Genomic DNA, 26,451 nt, shown 5'->3' on the forward strand with positions numbered 1-26,451 from the left:
AAATGAACTACAAATTTAAACAGAATCCAACAAAATATTCAAAAGATTTGAAAAATAATAATAAAATGGAATAAATGCATCATTCTCCAGAATATTCTGGATGTCGCTGGAACCATCGCGACCGTACGCCACTGGTGCGCCACTGAGCAACCGTAGAGAACCACAAACTCTGACAAACTCCTTCGTTTTCTGGCACTCACTGAAAACTCTCAACGAGAACTTCCAGCCAGTGAGCTCCGGAGAATGGTGCGGCACTCAGTTTGTCACCACGCGGCGTTGGTTGACCTTCCTCTGTCCCTCATCAGCCTTACCCGAGCAGTCAGATGTTCCATAGAACCCCCAACCCCAAACGGCGCTCAACCAATGGAGAGGGGGAAGCTGTCTGCAGAAAAAATGCTACGAGCTTTCCCCCTTCCTTTTTCCTCTTTGACCGCACGTGGTCCAAATCCGAGCCATCCGGTGACCTCGAGAATGGCCCAGACGAGGCCTACCGGACCTGCCGCAGGGGACGGACAGGTGACCGCGGGTCGGTTCCGGTCGCAAGACGGCCAAAAATCGTCACATATGGACGGAAAATCATGGCAGGGAGGGAGAACCTGTTTTTCCTTTGCCGGTAGATGGCACTCTCCGCGCGACATGTGGTATACTTTTAGGGGGTGGAGTTCGTATGGGTAGATGAAAGTGGTGGGTCTCACAACCAAGCAAAAGTTGTGCTGAGTTGAAAAGATATGATGGTAATGATGATGCTTGCCAAAGTTTAGTATCGAAACAAGGTTATGCACTGCGGAGTGGTGAGTGGCTTCGCAAAATCTGTTTGCAGAAGCTTAGCGTTTTCGGAAAACCTCCAACAAGGCAAGAGATTGATTGCTGGCTTTTCTGAGAACCAGTGACATGGTAGATGAATCGATGATTTGCCTGAAATCGGGGTAATGAAATTGGTTCACGATGGGACTCCAGAAATGAAATAGCAACTTTTTTTCTCTCTCGAAACCATGGTGGAGAAGCCCGTAATAAACCAAGATTTCCCAGAAGAGCATCTAATTACGCATGGAAATTTGATCACGACATGACTACGAGCAAGAATGGATTCCACCAAACCCAGTAATTCGGGGAAACTCTGATTAGGCGAGATTTTGTGGGACACGTACGGCTACGACTCACGCTACTCGGGTGATCATCTTTCGGGCAAATTAGCACGTGCCCAGCTGCTTTTTTTGCTCTTTCTATAAGAAATCTTAGGTATACTTGACGACCTTCAATTGAAGCAGCGAGCGGAAAGAGATTTGTGTAGGTTTACTGTCGTTGTTTTTGATATAATTAGAGTTTTGAAAGGTCTGAAAACGCCAGAAACACTAAACTTCTGAAATTAAGTAAAACATTAAAACATAAAAGCACATAGAAGAGCTAAAATGATTGAAAAAATTGGGTTTCTTTGTATTTTTGTACATTTGTACTGCAACTCTAATCGCGTTTCACCTTTTCAACTGTACTTTACTGCAGAATCCAGCTGTTCATTAATGACGGAGAGTACAACGACCGGTCAGTTGCTTCCCTAGCCCTCAGGTTATCTATCCCGAGCAGCTCGTTTCGATGTTATGGCATAAAAATAGCAAAAATTACACAAACAAAACATCCGCTACTCCCGTTGAAAGATGTGCAAAAATCGTCCCGGATCAAACAAAGAAAGCTCACGCCCTCTGTAATCGCGAACTGCAAAATGTGTAAAATGTAAACAAACCGGTCGTCACGAGCACTCTCTCTATCAATGGGTCGTACCTTTATGAGAGGTGCATTTTGTGTGTGTGTTCAATTCATGACAACAACGGTTCCGAAATACAACCTGAACGTGCCGAATCGGACAACGAGTGCGTTCTAGTTCCGCGTACCCAAATGCGTGTCTATCGTTTAGTTGCAACGGGTATCCTAATTGCACCTCTTCACCGGAATGCACATTTTAGACACGTTATTGCGATGCCAGTGCGGAAAATTGAAGAAACATACCAAGGTTGATTAAGATACTGGTGCTCGGTTTATTAGGTTCCTGGCAAGCTCGATTCCGAATGCATATTGGATTTCAGAAGACCATTTTAGCACAGAGTAACATACATGAAACTTGAATGTTGGAATGCTATTACCAACTCACACGAAATCGGAAAAGTTTCTCAAACCCTTCTTTGATATGCGTGAACTTTGTCCTAAGAGGTAATTTTGGTCCCTGATCACGAACCCGGGTCCATTTTTCGATATCTTGGGAAGGCGGCCGGTTTGATAGCCTACCAAAAATTCCAAAAGTACGTATTTTCAAAAAAAAATATTGTTTTAAACTCTCTGTAATTTTTTTAGCCTTCACAGATATTTTTTTAAAGTGTATGAATGGTGTTCATAATTGTAGAGTAGACAAGGTTCAATTTTGCATAAAATTCCCCTTGACACCAAATTTTCGAATCATCACTATTTCAGGCTCCAACAGATCGAAAGCGAAAGGAGTTGTACCGTCTCTTCGTCACAAGATATCGAAAAGCTGAACTCGGATTCGTGATCCAGGGGCCAAAATTACACCTTAAGAAAAAGTTTTATACAAATCGATGAGAGGGCTGGGCAACTTCTGTGTGAGTAGGCGGATTGTGAGTAGGAAAGTTATTTTTCATGTTCGCTGAACATATATTTAATATTTCAAATTTATGACTAGCTTATGTTATGCCCCTTTTTTAATTCTCTAAGTTTTCGTAAATCAACTTTTCCATGCATTGTTTTTATTTGGCTTAAAGTTTGTCCATGTACTCTCCTTACCACAAAATGTGCATGGATATGTTTGAAAAGCTGTAATTTGAGATTGAATTTTGTGGTCAGTCATAATTTAAAAAAAAAACGGATTTTTTATTTTAGTTTTTATTAAATTAATACATTTATAACTTCCCAAAATACGTTTTTTTAATTATTTTTTTTTATATGTTTTAGAAGACTAACAAAGATATCTTTTGAGCCAGAGTTTAGGCTATTGCAAAAATTATTTCACGTCCCCCCGCCCAAAATTTCTTTTTAAAATTGAGGGGAACTATAATCATTGATTTAAACTGAAATTTGGATTGCAAAAAAGTTTTAAAATCGATTGATCGATCGGGAAACTTTTTTAAAAGATTATGCTTTTAAAGGTAGATGAAATGCAAAACATTTTAAAATACGAAGTATAACAAGGCATATTTACAATTTTTTAAAATTTTGTTGACCTACCATGTGCCTCCTCCCATGGTACCTTATATGGGAAGACACTTTTTTCAGGAAAACGCAATTTTCACCGTTTGAATCGAACAAATTATTAATCAGGAAGGCGAAACACAAGTTTCTACATGCAAATCTTCCATGGGTTATCTAGATTTTAAAATTATTTTGCTTCCGCCTTACCGTCAGATATAAAGCATTTTTGAAATGCCATTTTGTGATATTTCTCGCCAGAAACATTTTAAAATCATGTTGACGAACATAATTCAAAAATCATTTTTTGACGCAACATCAAATTTGTTTTCAATCAACTCTGGAGTAACAATTGAAAAAGGGCGCATAAGCATTTATACACCCAAAGTTAAAGAACGAGGGTATAATCCTCACGAAAAGAAACGTGAGAAAAGTGCTATTTTGCGAGAGTATAGTCCTCTCGCGTGTTCATTCGTTCATTGGAACAATTCATCCTATTGAGTGGCTTATATGGACAAATGATCGCCACTTATGGCAAAGGCACGGTTCAATATGCCGAAGGTCTTGGGTTCGAGTCTCGGTACCGGTACTTTTTTTTTGATAGATGAACTTTTTTTGAAGATGAACCCACGAGTAAAGTACTTTCGGTAATTTCGGGATTTATCCTCTCCGTCCGCACATAGTACCATTTTACTACCGAATCGTGCTCTTTATCTTCTCGTATGCCGATGCCTAGTTCTAGGTGTACATCTTCAACAATTTTGCAATTTCTCAGGCAATAGACAACTATTTTACAAAACCAAATATGTTAAACGGTTGCTTGGGGGCTAGCTATTGATTCCCACTTCGACTTTTGAGAAAAAGTTACTTGAAGCTTGAAAATAGCAAAATAATTCAAACTGTCAAAATGCTTATTCGCCAATTTCTCGTGTTGCTTCAGAACTCCAGAACTGATTTTAAACGTAACGCACTTTTAATTTGTTTTCAGCTAATTACACTTAAAATTACATTAAGATTTTTAAGTTTTCGAAAAAATATTTTTGACGTTGGAAAATATTTGCAACGGCCTTATCCGAAGTTTGTATGCGACTTTGGATAGTTATATTATAATATGATCAAGAAAATAGAAATAGTTTTATTTCACTTTCTTGAATTAAAAATAAGATTCGAGTTCTGTGACCACATTTCAGTCAAATTTGAATAGTTGGTAACCTTTTAAATTACTAAATGCATTTTCTATATATTTCATCACTACACACAACAAATATTTCCGAATGTTACATCATTTATAATGTAATAATTTTGCACGTAATTAAACATTTAAATTTAAATGCAATTTCATGTAAATTTGCAACAAATTTACGTTTACGATAAATCTCAAGTTTACATCAACTGAGCTTACATGTGATAAATGTTTTCCGTGTCGAGTAAATTCACTTTTTTTCTGTATACGATTCTGGCCAACATCTTCAAATTCGCTGATTGGAAAGACTGACAGCTGTCAAAAGCTTGAAACCACGTGTTCGGATATCGTCGAACTACGGGATTGAAATGACAACTGATTTTGACATTTAAGTGCGTTTAAGTACGATCAATTTAGCGACCATTCGAATTAATTCACGATTCAACTCTGTATTCTAAATCACTGATACGTACACACAAAAAGTATTTCCGAATGTTACACCATTTATGATGTAACACTTTTGCACGTCATTAAACATTTAGATTCAAAATCAATTTGATGTAAATTTGCATTAAATTATAGGTAAAAACATGATTTTACGTGTGATTCAATCGTTTGCTTCGAATATCACGTTTACATCAACTGAGTTTACATGTGATTCATTTTTTCTGAGTGAATTTACTCACATATTTTTTTCTGTGTAGTTTAGGGGTCATACAATCAAAAGTAAGACATCGTTTTTTTTGGTGATTTGATGATCCGATGTGAATTTTTTCCAAGCCCTTTTATTAATCGAGTCGGTACCGTATTAGCTATGATATTTTTTATGCTTTTTGAACCAAATAATAGCGTAATTTTACATCATCCCAAGTGCATGTTGTGAATTATTTAGTGCAATCCCTTTAGAGGGCGACAGAGTGCATCCTTTGCGCCGTTTGCAATGTTTACGACTTCAACACCCGCGAGTTCGATGCGACACGCTTTTACGTCAGTCACATTTTATTACTATTTCGTAGCTTCTAATGCGATTTTTTTTTGTGTGTTGTTTCGCGTTTACTTCTTTTCCCTTCCGCTCCCCGCAGAGTTGGCACTTTGTAGAGCTTCGCAGTAGCAGCGCAACCCTTTGCAGCGTGACTTGCTTCACACACGTCGCGAATAAAAAACAACTTTCGCTCATCGCCTACTTGCTGCGGTTGTGTTGGTGAGTGACCCCGTCGGTGAGAGCAAGGTTGTTCGCCGCAAAACGGCGGCGAGAGCGGAGAGAAGGGCTTTCGGCAGCAGAGAGTGAGTGAAGGCGCCCGCGCGCGCCCAACACGAGAGAGTATCAGCGAGCTGCGGAACCGTTGAAGCGCGTAGTCGTTGGTTCGTAGTCGCGGAGTCGAGTTCAGGCGTCCAGTGCAGTCAGTCAGTCAGTATTGTCGAGCGTAATTGGTTGAGCGATTTTTGCTTGCTTTCCGGTGTGTTTCCTAACCCCCTCGTTTGTACGAAAAGTCTTGCCCCGTGTTAGCCCGATATCGAGCGGTGAAACAGGAGCGCGCACTTGTGTAGATAGATAGATAGAAGTGGCGACAGAGCTTGCGGTGCCAAGTCGTGCTACAATCTGTCCAAAGAGACCCCAAGGGAATCGAAATCCTAGCCTGGCTAGCCGTTTCGTGACACGCAACTTCGTTTTCGTGCAACACAGTGTGTAGTTCCGATTGGTGTAATCACTTACGGTTGTTCTACGGAAGCTACAGAAGCGGACGACGTAATCGGATCAGCTCGTCACAGCAGTGGGATAGTACACAGTACACAGAGCATTTTGGGATTAAATTTGGAACGTGAGAGAGCCCACATAGTGTGATCTGTTGTGCGGTGTCTTGAAGCGCCAGTGTGTCGTAGACGTCGAGATCTCGAGAAATCGATCATCTCGCTTTGGAAACTTACCGAGTCGGAACGAAACCTCCACGAGCGGATCAACCAGCTGTGTCTGCTGCTACCGCTCACACACATCGAAAATCATAACCCAAAAGGCGTTAATCTGTACCGTTTATCTCCAGTGACTAAGTCGCGATCGTGATCGAGATATCTGCTAACACCCCAAAAAAAGACACTCAAATTCGATATTTCGCGATCAGCTGCAGCTGCGACCTTCGTGTGAGTACCGTGATCGTGTTGCGCGACAATTCCCGATCGTGCGTCCGTATTCGGGTGCGTATTTGGGCCAATCGCGATCGTGTGTGATAACAATAGATTGCGCCGTTTCGCGGGCAGAGTTTCGCACGGAATTTAGTTCAGCCGGAAGAAGAAGCCGCGAAAAAGGAGTTTTTCTGCACATTACCACAAATAAAGTTGTGTGTGTGTGTGTTTGCTAGAGGAAAAATAAATTTGCAATTAGTAACCGACCGACCGCCGCTAGCACACACGTACGCGTGTGGTTTCTCGATCGCCGTCGTCGTCGTCGCCGAGTGTGAGTTAGGGAAAGAGAGGTGAAGAAGAAGATCGAAGAAGAAAGCAGCGGAAAGATAAATCGGGCACACACGGTGAGAGAAGGAGAAAAGTGAAGAAGGGTTTCGAGGTGGAGGAGTGAGAGCGTAGTCTTCGAAAGGCGAAAAGTGGAAGATACAAGTAATCACCACTACAGCAAACAAGCAACAACTACGACAACCGAAGAAGTTGAAAAAAATAACGTCAACGACGACGCAGCCGATCGTCGTTTTTGTTTTCTTTTTCCTGTGGACCGCTTCGACGGAAATTTGTTTTCATGATATCTGCTTGGATAAATCCCTATAATGAGAAGGTAGGGGAATTATGCCTATTTTAATCAATGACCTATCTTCAGCCTATCGCATTTTCTAACCTAAATAATTAACAAATAAACTCATTTTAAAGAGCCACAAACCAGCCAAACTATGAGCAAGAAGTGAGCATGCATCCTAGTGAAAGATTTAATCCGAAAAACACTATATTTTTACAAAAAACAGGAAAAATGTATTTGGCTCGTGTTTTTTTCCTTACCTGACACCGTCATTTAAGCCGGCCTGATAAATCTTCTGACCGCTTAAGCATAGTCCTTTGAATCAGACCACTTTTGTTTTACTTTTTACCTCACTATTTTACACTTTTTAATTATGTTAATTGCTGCAATTTAAACATACGTTTATTTCACATCGAGCTTCTCAATTTTTTTTACGCGAAATGTTGTTTTAATTGAAGAAATACACTTTTAAAAAAATGCCGAAGCACTAGCTCCCAACATATTTTCAACACTTTTGAGCAATCTTCTTAATTGACACCAATACAAGCGCAACTACAGTGTTGCCAAACTGAAACATATTATTTCTCATCTTGGTCCATGCTTGCATAATCTTTTCGTCCATTTTATTAACATTTGCCTCAAAACTGGCAACCGATGTTAAGAAATGCTTTGAAAAAATATTTAGGCCCTTTGCATTATTGATTGACAGTTGTGATGTGTCAAAATCAAAATTTTCTTCAAGTGTAAACAGCAAAATGATTTCGGGTAAGCTAAAAAAGGGATTTTTTGATGCAGACTGAATTGAACAAATGTATTTATTTCAGAAACAGACGAAGAACCGATGGATTTGTCGATTCCTGGCCGACCCAGCCAGAACCTGGACATTCCAGCTCGCCGGCGATGTTTATTTGTGTCAGCGTCACACCCAGTTGACCTCAGCTATCGCGAAACTATCGGCACTACAAGCTTCGATCGGAACAGCAGCTTCGGCGTTCCTCTCCCGGGCGTAAACGCTTTGGCAGCCTCGGTTCGTCCCTGGCGGCCAACCAGCAGCGTGCGGTCAGTCCCGGAACGTTCGGCAGCAACAGCTGCTTTGGTGCTCCTCCCCAGGGCGTCAGCGCGTTGATGGCCTCGTTTCGTCCCCTGGCGGCCAACCAGCAGCGTGCGGTCAGTCCCGGAACGTTCGGCAGCAACAGCTGCTTTGGTGCTCCTCCCCAGGGCGTCAGCGCGTTGATGGCCTCGTTTCGTCCCCTGGCGGCCAGTCCCGGATCGTACAGCAGCTTCGGTGCTCCCCCCCAAAGCGTCAGCGCTTTGACAGCATCGGTTCGTCCCTGGCGGCCAACCAGCGGCGTGCAGTCAGTCCCGGAACGGAAAGTGATCTATTTGAGAAAGATCCGAACGCCGGCAACGTGACCGGTCCCGGAGGGCTCACCAGCAGAAGCAGCTTCGATGCTCCTCTCCAGAACGATGAGACTGGGTCGGCGTCTCAAACCACGGAAAAAGGTAGGGTATTATTTTGGGATGTTCTATAGGAAAATTGCGAGTGGTGAGAGCTTACTATTGGTTTGGTAATTGCGTTCTAAAATTAATTGTCTGTCCTTGATGTAGGTAATTTTGCTTTTAAAACAGTTTTTCACTTTTTTAACATTACATGTAACATAACATAAGCAAATATTACACCAATAAGTATTGAGTGGCTCTGTACGATTTCGCAAATCGTCTTATCTTAGTATTTTTCAATTTGGATGAAACTTTGTCCATGCATTCCCTATGTCAAAAGACAATTTTAGGGCTGCTCATACAAAATGGGTATGTAAATGTATACAATTCTGTATCTTGAGAAGAAATGTTCTGACCGATTTGGTGTCTTCGGCAAAGTTGTAGGTTCTGATTAGAACTTTTCGGGTAATAGTAGGTACACGGAAAGAAAATCGTCTTTTATTTAACATTTTAACCATTCAATTAGTTTCTTAGATACAGCCTCACAAAGAATTCAAAAACAGTTAGTTAAATTTACAGGCTTATTAGGTGACAGACACTTAAAAGAATTTACTTCATTGATTCGAATTCATTCTGAGGCTAATCTAACTGTCCAATTTTCAAAGTTCCTTAGATAAATTGTTAAAAATCTTCTCAGATTTTCAAAAATATTTTTTTGAGTTCTTTTCTTTGAAGAAATATTTTTAAATGCAATTAAAAAACTAAATTTGACTTTGATATTTAAAGCATAACTTTTTGTCAAAATTTGAATATCTTTAAAAAAATCAAAAATCATATCTATTATAGACACATTCTCCAGCGACAAAAAGCGACACGTTTTGGCTGATAGGTCAAACTACTTTTTGAAACATATAAAAAAATCGAAATTATTAACTTACAATTTTGCCGAAGACACCAAATCGGTCAGAGAATCCCTTCTCAATATACAGAATTGCATTCATTTACTTACCCGTTTTGTATAAGCAAGTGTTATTTTATTACGTAACGCAAAAACGGATTTTTAGACATCCTCCCGCCCCCTCGTAACAAAATTTCCATACAAATTTAAAAATGGATGGGCGTAACACGGCCTCCGACACCCCTCCCAACTGCGTTACGTAATAAAAGAACGCTCCCTAAGCAGCCCCAAAATTGATTGGAAAGACTAATGCTGCAAAATTGCTTCATAGACAAAATTTTCAGATCTAAAAATTTAAATTAAATTTTTATTTACAGTAAAACTCGAAAGTTTGATTTATTTATCCATCAGTCGTTATACTGACACGAACATTCAATAATTTTTTTCAGTCGAGTATTGTTATTCCGAGGAAGATGTGCAGGCGGCCCTCGAGCATATTCGTACCGGAGTAATGTCGCTTTATAGGGCGAGTATCAGCTTCAATATTCCGCGTGGTACATTACAGTACCGCATGAGTGACAGGTTTCAAAATAAACTTACCACCGGCCCTCCAACTGTGCTCACAACCGCTGAGGAGGAAAAACTTGTACAATGGTTGTTTGACATGCAACGCAAGGGTTTCCCGTTACATCAACTGGCCTGCAAGCCAAAGTGGCGGACTTTATCAAAATCTCGCCACGGCCAAACACGTTCAAAAATGGAACCCCAGGTATTTTTTATTTACGTTAGTTTGCAATAGATTTTTAGAGCCAAAATTCAAAATTCAAATATTCAAAATTCAAAAATTCAAAAATTCAAAAATTCTAAAATTCTAAAATTCTAAAATTCTAAAATTCTAAAATTCTAAAATTCTAAAATTCTAAAATTCTAAAATTCTAAAATTCTAAAATTCTAAAATTCTAAAATTCTAAAATTCTAATTCTAAAATTCAAAATTAAAATTTAAATTCTAAAATTCAAAGGTTCAAAAATTCAAGGTTCAAAATTCAAAAATTCAAAATTCAAAAATTCAGTTCAAAATTCAAAATTCAAAATTCAAAATCAAAATTCAAAATTCAAATTCAAAATTCAAAATTCAAAATTCAAAATTCTATAATTCTAAATTCAAAATTCTAAATTCTAAATTCTTAAAATTCTAAAATTCTAAAATTCTAAAATTCTAAAATTCTAAAATTCTAAAATTCTAAAATTTAAAATTCTATTTAAAATTCTAAAATTCTGAATTCTAAGTTCTAGAATTCTAAAATTCAAAATTTAAAGATTTAAAATTCTAAAATTCTAAAATTTAAAATTTAAAATTTAAAATTCTAAATTTAAATTCTAAAATTCTAAAATTCTAAAATTCTAAAATTCAAAAATTCTAAAATTCTAAAATTCTAAAATTCTAAAATTCTAAAATTCTAAAATTCTAAAATTCTAAAATTCTAAAATTATAAAATTATAAAATTCTTAAATTCTAAAATTCAAAAAACAAAAAAAAAACTAAATTTCTTTCTAACTTTAGAATTTTAGAATTAAAGACTTTAAGGCTTTTAGAATTTTAGAATTTTAGAATATTTCTAGAATTTTAGAATTTAGAAGCACAGAATTTTAGAATTTTAGAATTTTAGAATTTTAGAATTTTAGAATTTTAGAACAGAGACACAGAATTTTAGAATTTTAGAGAATACAAATTTAGAATTTTAGAATTGACACAATTTTAGAATTTAGAATAGAATTTTAGAACCAAACACAGAAGAATTTTAGAATTTTAATACAGAATTTTAGAATTACAGAACCCAGAATTCAGAATTTAGACACTTACAGAACCTTGAATTTTAATTTACCCAGAATTTTAACTTAAAATTTTGGATTTTTGAATTACAATTTTTAATTTTAATTTTTGAATTTTAATTTTGAATTTTGAACCTTGAACCCTTTAACACAATTTTTACAATTTTGAATTTTGAACCTTAATTTTGAATTTTGAACCCTTTGAATTTTGAACCTTTTGAATTTTGAATTTTGAATTTGAATTTTGAATTTTAAATTTTAGAATTTTAGAACTTAGAATTTAGAATTTTAGAACCTTAGAATTTTAGAATTTTAAATTTTAGAATTTTAAATTTTAAATTTTAGAATTTTAAATTTTAGAATTTTAGAATTTTAGAATTTTAGAATTTTAGAATTTTAGAATTTTAGAATTTTAGAATTTTAGAATTTTAGAATTTTAGAATTTTAGAATTTTAGAATTTTAGAATTTTAGAATTTTAGAATTTTAGAATTTTAGAATTTTTGAATTTTAGAATTTTTGAATTTTTGAATTTTTGAATTTTTGAATTTTTGAATTTTTGAATTTTTGAATTTTAGAATTTTAGAATTTTAGAATTTTAGAATTTTAGAATTTTAGAATTTTAGAATTTTAGAATTTTAGAATTTTAGAATTTTAGAATTTTAGAATTTTTGAATTTTTGAATTTTTGAATTTTTGAATTTTTGAATTTTTGAATTTTTGAATTTTTGAATTTTAGAATTTTAGAATTTTAGAATTTTAGAATTTTAAAATTTTAGAATTTTTGGATTTTTAATTTTTGAATTTTAGAATTTTAGAATTTTAGAATTTTAGAATTTTAGAATTTTAGAATTTTAGAATTTTAGAATTTTTGAATTTTTGAATTTTAGAATTTTAGAATTTTAGAATTTTAGAATTTTAGAATTTTAAAATTTTAGAATTTTTGGATTTTAATTTTTGAATTTTGAATTTTTGAATTTTGAATTTTGAATTTTGAATTTTTGAATTTTGAATTTTTGAATTTTGAATTTTTGAATTTTGAATTTTTGAATTTTTGAATTTTGAATTTTAGAATTTTAGAATTTTAGAATTTTAGAATTTTAGAATTTTAGAATTTTAGAATTTTAAATTTTAGAATTTTAGAATTTTAGAATTTTAAATTTAGAATTTTAGAATTTTAGAATTTTAGAATTTTAGAATTTTAGAATTTTAGAATTTTAGAATTTTAGAATTTTAGAATTTTAGAATTTTTGAATTTTTGAATTTTTGAATTTTAGAATTTTTTAATTTTTGAATTTTAGAATTTTTTAATTTTAGAATTTTAGAATTTTAGAATTTTAGAATTTTAGAATTTTATAATTTTATAATTTTATAATTTTAGAATTTTAGAATTTTAGAATTTTAGAATTTTAGAATCTTAGAATTTTAGAATTTTAGAATTTTAGAATTTTAGAATTTTAGAATTTTAGAATTTTAGAATTTCAGAATTTTAGAATTTTAAATTTTAAATTTTAGAATTTTAGAATTTTAGAATTTTAGAATTTTAGAATTTTAGAATTTTAGAATTTTAGAATTTTAAATTTTAAATTTTAAATTTTAGAATTTTGGATTTTTAAATTTTGAATTTTTGAATTTTGAATTTTGAATTTTGAATTTTTGAATTTTTTGAATTTTGAATTTTGAATTTTTGAATTTTGAATTTTGAATTTTGAATTTTGAATTTTGAATTTTGAATTTTGAATTTTGAATTTTGAATTTTTGAATTTTTGAATTTTTGAATTTTAGAATTTTAGAATTTTAGAATTTTAGAATTTTAGAATTTTAGAATTTTAGAATTTTAGAATTTTAGAATTTTAGAATTTTAGAATTTTAGAATTTTAGAATTTTAGAATTTTAGAATTTTAGAATTTTAATTCTATAATTCAAAAAACAAAAAAATCTAAATTTCTTATATTTAACAGGTCAAAGCTGGTTGACAGGCTTTATGAGACGCCATCCGGACATTGCAGTCCGTAAACCAGAGGGCGTCACAGCGGCAAGTGCACGTGTGTCGGAAGACGATCTACGAGGATGGTATCGAACGATCTGGGACTATGCTGAATTGCATCCGGAAATCCTAGAGGCCTTGATGGATCCTAAGCGCAACGTTAACGGGGATGAGATAGGATTCTATTTGTTTAAAATGGCCAGGAAGGTTCTGGCAAAAAAAGGCGATCGGGATGTGGTCATGGTCGAATCTGGAGATCCAAAAGAACGTGACGGTGCTGTTCTGCTTCAGCGCTGATGGGTATTGCTTTCCTCCGGATATAGTGCTTCCGTATAAACGCCTTCCGAAAGAGATTATCCAAAGCGTGCCGGGAACGTGGGGGATCGGAAAATCCGAGAACGGTTGGATGGATACAGACAACTTCGTCCTCTACATCAAACAAATTCTGTACCCGTCTCTGGTTAAGCGTGGTGTCAAATTCCCAGTTCTGTTTTTTGTTGATGGCCACAAGTCGCACACAGCGTTTGCTGCTGCAGAGGCGTGCCAAGAGCTGGGGATTGTGCTCATTGCATTGTATCCGAACTCAACCCGAATTATTCAACCTGCGGACGTGGCGATTTTTGGCCCTCTAAAGCAGTCCTGGCGCAAAATTGTCGAACAACGGCCACCCAATGATCCACTGACCACCCGCAATTTCGCAGCAAACCTCGAAGCAGCCATGAACGAATCAATCAAAGAGCAAACCATCAAAAAGTCATTTGTCGTCACTGGAATCCATCCGTTTAATGAGAACGCCCCAAACTACACGAAGTGTTTGGCAAAATCTGCTAGCGCTGGTAAAAGATGATTTCAGTGTTATTACAACATGTATGTGATTATATTATGTATTATTTTGCAGCAAATAACCAGCGAATCTCCACATCCGATCGTGCGCTTGGTGCAACATCGTCGTATCGCTCGGAGGCTGGAGCAGGATCTGCTACGTTCTCGGGTGGCGTCGACTTGTCCGACACGATCTTCACCTCAACCACTCCGGGCATCGCCACACCAGCACCAGCGTATCGCTCGACGGCTGGAGCAGGATCTGCTACGTTCTCGGGTGGCGTCGACTTGTCCGACACGATCTTCACCTCAACCACTCCGGGCATCGCCACACCAGCACCAGCGTATCGCTCGACGGCTGGAGCAGGATCTGCTACGTTCTCGGGTGGCGTCGACTTGTCCGACACGATCTTCACCTCGACCACTCCGGGCATCGCCACACCAGCACCAGCGTATCGCTCGACGGCTGGAGCAGGATCTGCTACGTTCTCGGGTGGCGTCGACTTGTCCGACACGATCTTCACCTCAACCACTCCGGGCATCGCCACACCAGCACCAGCGTATCGCTCGACGGCTGGAGCAGGATCTGCCACGTTCTCGGGTGGCGTCGGCTATTCCGACACGATCTTCACCTCAACCACTCCGGGCATCGCCACAACAGCACCAGCGTATCGCTCGACGGCTGGAGCAAGATCTGCCACGTTCTCGGGTGGCGTCGACTTGTCCGACACGATCTTCACCTCGACCACTCCGGGCATCGCCACACCAGCTCGCCCTCTTGGCACAACGTGGTCGTATCACGCGGCGGACGGAGTAGAATCTCCCACGTTCTCGGGTGGCGTCGACTTGTCCGACACGATCTTCACCTCAACCACTCCGGGCATCGCCACAACAGCACCAGCGTATCGCTCGACGGCTGGAGCAGGATCTGCCACGTTCTCGGGTGGCGTCGGCTATTCCGACACGATCTTCACCACGCCCACTCCGGGCATCGCCACACCAGCTCGCCCTCTTGGCACAGCGTCGAATCGCTCGAAGGGTGGAGTAGGAGGATCGTTCTCGGATAACACCAACGCGGCCGCTACAAGTTTCGAGCAATCGACTAATCAACGTTGGGAGGAGGAAGAGATCAGAATGGACGATTTTTGTTTTGAGTCAATGCCCCTCTTCAGGACATCACTAACAAACGCCGTATGAGTATTAGTCACTTTTACACACTCCGCCAACTCCTAAACGAAAATCAAACCACATTAATTACAAGATAAAAACGCAACCGATCCTTACAGCCGATGAAAGGCTGGCCGAACTACGCCAGGCTGATGAACTGAAGGTGCAGAAGAAGCAAGAACAACAAGAAAAAGCCAAAAAAAGGGAGGAGGCAAGATTAGCAAAGCAGGCTGAGAAGGAAGCACGTGAAGCGGAGAGGAAAAGGAAACGTGAAGAGAATGCGAGCAAGAAGCAACTTCAGGAAGGTATGAAACAACGTAAAGCTGACGAAAAACGAGCAAAGGAAGCGGCTAAGAGGAAGGCCAGAGAAGTGCCAGCCGAGCTGTCTTATCGCTCGACGGCTGGAGCAGGATCTGCCACGTTCTCGGGTGGCGTCGACTTGTCCGACACCTTGATCACTCCGGGCATCGCCACACCAGCTCGCCCGCTTGGCACAACGTGGTCGTATCACGCGGCGGACGGAATAGAATCTCCCACGTTCTCGGGTGGTGTCAACTTGCCCGACACAAGCGTCAACAGTACTCACGTCGACAACTCCGGGCTTCGCCACACCAGCTCACCCGCTTGGTGCAACATCGTCGTATCGCTCGACGGCAGGAGCAGGATCTGCCACGTTCTCCGTTGGCGTCGGCTTGTCCGACACGATCTTCACCTCGATCACTCCGGGCATCGCCACACCAGCTCGCCCTCTTGACACATCGTCGTCTTATCACGTTGCGGGCGGAGTAGAATCTCCACGTTCTTGGAGGGCGTCAACATGGCCGACATCAGCGTCAACAGTACTCGCAACTCGGTCACTCCGGGCATCGCCAAACCAGCTTACCCGCTTGATACAACATCGTCGTATCGTTCGACGCTCATGATCGGTATGGATGACGCAACATTGGCCAAACAAGCAGAGAAGGAAGCGGGGAGAAAAGGAAACGCGATGAAAAAGCGAGTTGGGGAGAACTTCAGCAAAGGTTGAAGGAACGGAAAATAGAAGAGAAACGAGAAAAGGAAACGGCTAAGAGAAAGGCCGCAGAAGCTCCAACGGAAATATATGTTAAACTGAGATAACAACTGACATCATAATTCATACTCCATGATTTGGATAACAAACATCGAATTTGCAGCTATAATAAATCATAAATTTGTAATTTAATAACCCTCAATGGTATGTCTAATCAATATAAAAATAAACAATTTAAATGACTGTTTTGTTTTCTCCTTTATTACAATAGAAAAGTATAAGATTTGATTTTGAAAAACAGCATTTTTTTAAAGGCTCCGTTTATTCCTTCATGCTCTTTTTTTAATATGTATTTAATCGCAATAAATTGTTCAAAACTAGTGATTTCTGTCCCTATTTACCCCAGATTGCAATCCTGTTACAATTACGTTGCCTGATAAAAAAAATGCGTTTATTATTTCGAAGATAACGGTCATTTTGAAAGAAAATTTTAAAACTGTCTCAGCCTTCATAGGCCCTTTGCAAATTGAAATTATGGTTTTGATGCTGATTTTGTTTGTAGTGGTGCTTTCAAGGCGTTGATTAGAATAGGTATCTGGGAGTGATTATAATAGGTAATTTAGGCTGAATATACAAATTTGATGGAGTGATTTAAAAATGATTTAAAAAATAGAATAAATAACTGAACTTCATATTATTTTATATTAACATGTTCAGGAAGAGTTGCCCTTCCAAATGAACATAGAATTTTCATGATTTAATTGAAAACTGCAGAGTAATTCTAAAAGGAATCAAGAGTCATCGCTAAATAGGCTTAAAATAGGTATATTTCCCCTAGGTGAATTATCTCTCTGTATTAATCCCCCTAGTGAACTAGATATGCAAATCAGGCATGCCCCATTGAGCGTTATTTTTTTGTGGGTCGGTTTTCAACGGTGAAGATCACTCGGCTTATAAGCCAGTTATGCAACACTCACACTTTAAATAACCGTGATTAACTCTTGTAATGTGAATTCGCAGGTGATTTGAAGAAACACGCGTAGTTTTTTACGCGCCTCACAATTATGCAAATGAACGTATGGTTCGTACGGGCGATTAGTGTGAAAATGATTGTTTGATAGTAATACAAATTATACGAATTGTAATGATGCAAATTACTTACCCGCGTAGGGTTTTGTTTGATTCCACGATATCGCTGCGGGAAGTGCGGTCAATTTCCCATAATTTCATCGATGATTTCGAGCTTGATGATAAGTTTTTATTTGTGAATCAAGCTGGAATTGGTTAGAGTTTAATATGCCATATTTAATTTCCAGAAATCTAACTTAATCTTGCATTTGATTGTAAATTTTAAAAAGTAAGAGATGTGAAATTAATACAGAAAATCAAAACAAACTGAGATTTTTTAAATAATCGTGCAAGTTTTAAAATCAACTCAACTTTCTAGATGTTACCAGAAGGCCAAGTACTCGATGTCTTGATAAGTTGTAAATTTTAACGCACCAGCAAATCTATAAGTTTATTGCTCAATCAGCAAGGGATCACAATCGGTTGGGATTCTTGGAAAAAGTTATTTCTCTTATCGGTAGTATTCACGTAGGCTTGTGACATTGTATCGCGATAAGCTGTTTAGTGTTACTTTGTTGCTTTCATGGTGGATTGTTTGGAATCGAAAAAAAAAATTCCAGTTTAAAATGAGACTTTCGGTTGTTGACTTTTTTCAGTTCTATTGACTAAAGAAATTTGAAAAGTCGAGTTCGCTTTTTTTTTGGAAAAAAGTAGTCTCTCAATTAATTTCGTCAAAACTGCATATTTTTGGAAAATATAATTATTTTCTTAAAAGAATATAAAGTTCACAAAAAATGCAGTGTATAGTTTAAAAGTAAAAGTGTAAAATGACTGAATATGTATGTTTTTAATTTTCCAGTTCGTTTTGGCTTTAAATATGTTGATTTTTAAAAACTACAATATCAATTTTTTGTCTTTTTCAGAACAAATGTTTTTAGAAAAGTCTTTTGAATAAAAAATATGTAAGTTTGGTGTTATCTTGATTGATAGATCTTTTTAGCAGCGAGACAACAATTTCATTTTTGTGACATTATTTTACTGCAATGGATTGTAAACTTATCATAAAATAATTCAAAAGATGCAGCCCAAGAAAACCAAGAAAAATATGGCAAATCGATTCTGTGCTATTGAGACAAAGATGGTACAACATTTAAGGCTTTTTACAGGTGTTGATTTTGGAAATCACAGAACATAAATGTTCTTGAAATATAAGTTTAAAACAATTATACATTTATTTGAAGAATTTTAACCCTCTACCACCTAACCTCGCTTTTAGACGGGCTTCGATCTAAAAAATCGCAAAAAAAAAAGAAAAAAAAAGCATTGGAAAAAAGAATTCTTAAAATTGTAGAAAATTTTAGGGTTGAAAGTTCAACTTGTTTTATTTTTTAAAAATGTATTTTTTTCAGAGGTTTTCCTATATTTCCTATATTTTCAGTAAAAAGAAGCATGCAGTAATTTTTGTGATGACTCTACGCATATTTTTGCAAGTTAAATGATGATGGTGCCATTCTAGTGCAGAAAATGTGAAAAACATGCAAAAAATTGAAAAAGATACTGTAAAAACGTGAAAAAATTAGATAGGCAAATTGTAATTATATTGGGTGGTAGAAAAGGCCAAATCCTGGACACAGGAAAAATAAATATATTCGAAAAAAAAAATTGGGCAGTAGAAGGTTAACAGCAGCAAACCTCTTATTCTGTGTAAAGAATTTTGTCATTTCTCTGCTTAAAATTTTGATTTTTTTAGAATTAGAATAAAGTGTTTTTTTTTTCTTTCCCAGTTTCGACCTTGACCAGAGCCGAGGAAAAAAATCTTAAAAATTGTTCAGGGAGTCACAAAAAATGATTGCTGATTTTTTAAATTCATTTTTAAAAAAATGGGACAATCCATTGGAAAAATGCAGAAAGAGGATTTTATGAAACAGAACAAATTTGATTTTCTTTTAACAGCAGCATATTTTTAATTGTATTAAAAGTAATTTTATATTCTTTGTTTTCAAAAATTGGAAAAATTTACCAAGAGAAAATCACTTGCAATAAAATTTGCACAATCCTTATTAAATTTATTCAAAATGTTGAGCATTACTGCTTTTCCAAATATATTTTTATCGTTTTCATGTTTCATGTTTTTTTTTAATTTTCACTGTAGGCAATTTTGAACACTTTTTGTTATTGATTTGTTTGTAAAACAAAACATATATTTTTTCATTATTTTAAAACTCAGCGAGAATGATACTGTGTACATTTTTTAAAATAATTTTTGGTTTGATACAAAATTTAAGAAAACATCAGTCATTTTATTGATGGATTTGAGTTTCATCCTGGTGGAAAAATTCACACAACTTTGGAAATTCATTTGCTTAGCTTTAAATAGTGAATTCTCGCAACTTTCTCAAGGTGCATTTCTATTTCTGTTCCATCATATGACATTTGCCAGCTTAAAAAAAATCATGTTTACAAATATCCAATAAAGCAGTTTTATTCAAACAAATCGAAAAAAAAATCGGTTAAGACATAATGTTTGAAAAATATTTGCAACAACCTTAGAGACGAAAGTGAAAAAAAAAATTAAAAAATGTCAAATGATTTTAACGTGATTGTACTTAAATAAAAAAATTTAAGCAAATGAGCTACATTTATAGTTCATTTATATTAGGTGTAATTTTGATTTTTTTATGGGGCGACAAACATCTGAAAAAAAAACATTTTTTTTGGAACAGTATCATTATAATTTTTATATTTTTTGCTTTTTGAACCCGTTATCAGCTTCAAAACTAGGTGTAGAACGTGTGATTGTGTTCTAAGCGTAAATAAAATCAGTTTGCTCCGGGGTCAGAACTCGAACCAAATTACGATAAGAAAATTGTACCTATTAAGGCCGATGCAAATATTTAAAAAAGTTTTTGTCCCTCGGCCCTGGTCGAGGTCAAGGGGGGGGGGGGCAAAAATATAAAAAAATATAAAAATTTAAATAACAAGCCATAATCTTCACATTTAAATGAAAAAAGTGTTTTAAAGTGCATTTTACACTAGTTCAGTTGTTTTGCAATCATTAGTTTTCAAAAAATCTAAGATCTGACAAAACAAAAATTGTATCAAAAAAAGATTTTGCATCGAAAATTTTCAAAATCTTAAGATTTTTTAATAAACCCAAACATGCTAAAATGATTTTAAACGCAGGAGAATGTATTTTAATTTGATTTCAGCTGGTTGCCCTTGAATTTTCATTGAAATTTTGAAGTTTATTGCAAAATATTTTTTTGCCTGATTTTTCGGGCCAATTTTGAATTGTGACAAAAACTTTAAAATATTTGTACCAGCCTAAATTTGCGATTTAAATTTCTCAGAATTTCGTTACTTGCTTATCGTAATGATTGGAGTACCAGGTTTACAACGAGTTATTTATTCTATAGAACCAAATGGACTTAATCAGAATTTTTTTTTTATTTTATTTTTTTTTAAGGACTTGATGTAACTTAAGTGTTACCAGAATTTTCTGAGCTGTTTAAGGAATTCTTTACCCAACATTCAGTCCTGAATGAACAAACAAATTTAACAGAAATATAACTTTAACTTTTAATAATGATTTGAACAATTTATTTTTGACAAACGGCAACAGTCAATTCCCATTTGCCACAAACCAGTTGCCTAAAACAACACCGGGTGGCTTCAAAAGACGTTCGTATTACATGGCACCCATTTACCGGGGAGGGAGAGTTGCACAGCAAACGTCTGCCGGGCTTAGGCAAATTACCTTCGTTCATCGTTTATTCTTTTTTTTCCCACACCTGCACTTGACAGAGCGATTACCTTTTCGCAAAACTTCGTCGGGGTGATGATGGTAATGACAAGTCGATTTGTGTTTGTGTGCTGTGTGTAATGTGACTTTACAACATGCAGTTAAACGAAGTATGAATGAGCTTCTGGGTACATCTACTACACGGAGAGAAAATTCGGTTGAGTTTCAGAATATTAATTTTCGATATGAATTTTATCATAAATTAGTTTTTGAAACGTTTATTTGCGAAACTCATCTTATCAGACAAATCAGACACTAGCTAAAATAAATCGTATAAATCTTCAAAACAGAATCACCCTTTAAGAAACCGGATCCCCCCCAAACGAACAGTCGACCGTGAAAAGTGGAACCTCTTCATCATCAGATATCAAACGCGTGAACAAGGGAAGAGAAGAAGGAAAAAAAGTTTATTCCCAAGTTTGAAATCATATAACCTTTACCTTTTAGAGCTGTTGGCTGGAACCAGCTGAAATTGGAGAGGATAATCATTTTATTTTTTTTTTCGTGGGCACACTTTATTGGCGCAGAATTAAGGTGGAAACCTGTTCCCGGGAGAACCTGTTTATTGGGATAGGGGGAGAACAGTGATTCCTTTTTCTCGATCAATTCAAACGAAATCGAATTGCGGAAGAGTGGGGTAAACTGGGACTTGATGTGAGTTAAGTTTGGATTGATATTTTCTAGAATTATGCTTTTTTTAGTAAACATCAACAACTTATTTTTTTACCACATTTTTTTTAATTCAGTCTCTCAAACTAAAAAAAACACATAAATATTTCAGTTTTGTTTTTTTTTTTGAGAAATCAACCCCAGACCTTGTTTTACTCTCGGCCGACTCCCGAATCCAAGTTGGATTCACTCTCGTTAGGGTGCAGCAGCAGCGCAGTGATCTCGGATCGATATAAAATGTTAAATAAACCTGTTTTGCCAGCATCCAACCAAGCCAGTCTTTGCTGAGGTGTTCTGATCTCCCCTCCCCTTCACTCCTCAGTTCATGCCGGAGTCATCAAGTGTGGGATTATTACGTATTTATGCTAATTTGGCATTTACAGAATCGGGTCCGACTCCGGAGACTCTGGTTCTGGTCCCGAGGGGTACTTTATTAGAACTTTACGCCCCGCAGAACTTGGTCTGAGCGGGGAGGGAGTCAAACTTATCGCCCGGCCAGGAGGAACGATAAATTTAGACCTTGACCAAACACCTGGGCTTTGCCTTGAGACAAACCTGGAAAGATTAATGAAAGTTGCAGAGATTTCAGCGTATTCATCATGTAGATTCAAATTCTGTTAAATTTACATGTAGAGGGGAGGGACATATGACTTGGTTTGAATGTGACTTTGTTTCACAAAGTCATAATTTATCATGAAAAGTACAGGCAAGTAACTTTTGAAAAGGTCATCTAATCGTTGGTAGAGCCTTAATCATGAGGTGAATCGGTTAAGAATTGAAAGTTGCCTAAATTATGACTCCAAAATGCGCCAAGGTGATCTGATTGCGCGTTTTACACCCACATTAAAAAAAAAACTATGAGAAAAACTTACTTACGATAAGAAAACACAATCACGACAAAGCGTCATCCATCGAACGTCACATCTACGTCAAACCACACTGTTCACGATTACAATCAAATTCTTGTATAAACACATTACGCGTATCATCCATTTCAGAGTGCAACATCATCGCACAAGAACAAATTGTTCTCCATTTTCGATCGCACAATTTCAGTTGCTTGAAATTTGCGCATTCGTGCAGTTTTGACAGTTTGGTTTCAAGCAGTTGATGTGATATTGTGCTGCTCTTTCTTGTTGACCAATACGTTTTAAGAAATTTTTTTCAATAAAAATAATAATAATAAAAACGTTTCCAAACAAACATCCAACTCCAAGCGTAACATTTTTGTCAATACCGTGGAGAATTTCCCTTGTCCTCTTAAAAAAAGTGGAGCAATAACACACCCGTTTTCTAAATACATTACTTTTGTTGGCCCTTTGTTGTTATCTATACAGAAAAAAAATCATGGTAATATTGCATCTGGGAAGGGGTACATCTTTTATGTCAGAAAAAAGATGTAATTTTACCTCTGGAAATGTGTAATTTTACCACTTTTCTGGTGTAATGTCACTTTTTCAGTCTAAATTGATGTAAAATTACATTATAAAAGAGGTAATATTCAACCTTCCAAAATTACAGCTTCCATATTCACATTATTTTTTTCTGTGTATGAAATAAGAATATTTTATCAGTTTTGCGTGTAAACCGAAACATTTCAGCATTGTACCCCAATGAGATCTACCACTTCTGTTTAATTTCCACGGAAACTCTGTTTTTCTTTAAATTTTGCCAAGTATCTCAGAACTGTGTTTTCTTAGTCAGATTTTGATTTTTTAGAGTTTGTTCACTCACAAAACCATTGGATGCATTTTAGGCCCAACAGTTAGCAAGCGTGGATGTGTGCGTGAGTTCCATTAAATCGCATGGATTTTGTTGGCCGCATCTGTATTGGTAAAAGGAGACATTTATTTAGGAAAAACAAGTGAGGGAAAAAGCAAAGTCCAAATAAAAAAAACAAAACCTGTTTCACTTCGATAGCCTGCACGCACATTCCAAACAACTCAGTTTACGTCAGAACCGAACCTACACAGAAATGAGTAAATCGGCTAACTGTCACTTTGAGTGAATTTCACTCAGAACTCGAAAACTAAGTGAGTAAATTTACCTTAATTTGAGAGGTGCTCACTTCTTAGCAGGGTTCCCTTTTCTCGTGTAACAACTCTCTTTTTCTCACTCATTCCCGCATTCTCAATCATCCCTCCTCAACAGAGCGAAACCACAAAAGCCGCCACATAACCAAAATTGCCACCTTAGTTTAACGGGACGTAATTCGTGATCGGTTTCCAATATCTCTCGCGCGTTCTTTCATTGCCATTTTCTAAGAAAACAAAAGAATCTTCGGCGAGTGTGCGTGAGCGAGGAAAAGAGAAGGAGTGATAGAAAGAGAATACTCTTGCTAACAACCACGAGTCAAAAGAAGAGAACTCACCAGCTATAGTGACGGTCGCTATACTCTCTGATATGTTGGTGCAGGAATCATGAAATGATAGTTTTTTTTCTATCACTCATTTACAACACTGCTTCTGAGTAAGTAAAACTAAGTGAGTAAATTCTGCTTAATTTGAGAGGTGCTCACTTCCGAGATAGTAAAATTTTGACGATAACTAAGTGATTTGTAGTGAGAGTGTGCGATTACAAAGCAATAATTTTGCGGATTGTCAACAGTGACAGTCGCTTCAAGAATAGTCAAAACTGACAAGTTTTGGTCAAACAAGAAAAGGTCAAACTCGGTGGGAGTTTAGCATAGCAGGACCAAAATAGGAACATCTAAATCCACTTGCATCGACCTCAAAATAGCACAAGTCTGGCAATAGCCAATCTCTCATGACAAACAACAAAACCAACCAAGGTGTCGAAAATGTTACCGGCTCACGATGATGCGATGGTGGAGGATGCAGTGGTACTTATAATAGAGTGTAGTTGTGTGTAGTGTAGAGCGAATCACACGACTTGTTGTATTAGTCGTGCAGACGGCGGCATCAATGACAGCGATTTGCTATTTTAGAACCTGCACGAATTCGGTTCGGTTGGCAACAGCGCGTCACGATATTGAGTATTTTGCAAAATTGCGATCGTTTGAGGTGAGATTTTCGATGTTTAACTATTTTATGGATTGAGTGATCCTATTTTGGGTCTAAAACAACACCTTCCCACCACAAAAAAGAAAAAAGTGTCAACCGTGAATCAGTTCCCACAGTCCAGTGCTGCCAGCCCCGCGAGACACGTAAAAGCTTTTTGCGTCCAATTTTGCGAATCTCACTCACGTGCGCGTACTCTTCATGCAAATTGCGACGACTGCGCCGCCATATTTGGCCAACCGGATTATGTCAGCACCAAGGCAGGCAAAAGTCATGATCATCTTCATGGAGCGCAGAGAAACGCGCGCGACGCGTTGCTTCATCGCGGCGTCGCCGCGTTCACTTTCGATTTCCGCTGTAATTGAACCATTTCAGCGAAGAAGAAGGCGAAGAAGCAATAACGAATTCGTGAAGCACGCGCGGGCACCCCCATCAAAGTTGGCGAGTCCAGTGCTGTCAGTTTTCACTTTCATTCCACCACCGCACACACATTTTTGACATATGAAATGAAGAGAGGAGTACACGCGGTGGCGTTGCCAGCTGATCGAAAGAAAACGCAATTTTCTAATTTTTCGAGTGAAATTATCGTCCCCCGCCGCTTCACACGCACACGTGCACAAAAGCCGCTCAAAAACAACTACAGAAAAGGTCTACAACTAGCGTTACGCCAAGAAAATAATGTTCCGCCCGCGCCGCCAGTGCTCTGCCCGTGGACACACTCCAAACTCTTGAACGGCTGAATGGGCACACAAATTTCAGCAATGTGCCTACTGTGTGTGTGTGTTCGTTAGGCCCCCAAACTCCACTTGCGGACGCCATTTTTCTTCGCCTACTTGGCAACAACAAATGCGATTGCGAAAGTTCTCCTCGTGCCGCTGTGTGTATTGTGTGTCACACAGTTTTAGTAAGCACCAGATGGAGCCACCATTATTGTCGCGCCAACATATGTTTTGCTAATCAACGCGAGCTGTCAGTGGCAGGCCGGGCCTGCTGGCAACACGGCGCGCGAAAATTAGAAGAACCGTGACACAGCACGACACAATGTTTTTGCACGACATTAACGAACAGGGAACACACACACACACGCACACGCTGATACGGTGCAAATCGATTGGATTGCTGCAGTGACGTAGCGAAAAATTGCATGGAACTTTGAGCTGGCAGCACTGGAGATAGGGTTGATTTTGATTGTTGTTGTAAACCCAAAAAACAACTCTGAGAGCAAATCAAGCTAACTTGTTATAACTTTCTTTTTGACGTTTCGAGAAGTAACAACACAGGTTTGTTTTGGATGACATTTTTGTCCAATTTATAAACATGGTTGGATTTGCAATCCTTAGTCTCAAATGTCAACAAACAACAAAGCAAATGTCGCACATTGCATTTTGACGTTCCGAGAAAAAAACGCATTTTAATGTGCTGCTGCACAAAATGCGTTCTTAACTCAATTTGGCTCAAAATCGATGTACGAAAAAGGAGCACGATCACGTGCTATAAGGCAACTTTCTTGACAAAATTGTGTATGACGTGTGGCAACAATGCACGGAATGCAACGGTCAGGAATGTTGCACCTCTCTCTCAAAGCTTCACCAAATGACCATGTGCGTTGCATTCTTAATTCACAC

The 26,451-nt window shown here is 37.1% G+C and overlaps 1 protein-coding gene across 1 annotated transcript in view; it reads left to right on the forward strand.

Annotated features, from left to right (window-relative positions):
• The first annotated feature begins 5,713 nt into the window (after positions 1 to 5,713).
• The window catches only part of LOC6048947 (terminal nucleotidyltransferase 5C), a 147,476-nt gene continuing 126,738 nt past the window's right edge, over positions 5,714 to 26,451 (forward strand). The window contains 1 exon segment of the mRNA XM_001865747.2: positions 5,714 to 7,154. Within this exon segment, the coding sequence (XP_001865782.2) occupies positions 7,119 to 7,154 (36 nt within the window). The 5' untranslated portion in view covers positions 5,714 to 7,118.

This window comes from Culex quinquefasciatus, chromosome 3 (assembly GCF_015732765.1).
Source record: "Culex quinquefasciatus strain JHB chromosome 3, VPISU_Cqui_1.0_pri_paternal, whole genome shotgun sequence".
NCBI classification, from domain to species: domain Eukaryota; kingdom Metazoa; phylum Arthropoda; class Insecta; order Diptera; family Culicidae; genus Culex; species Culex quinquefasciatus.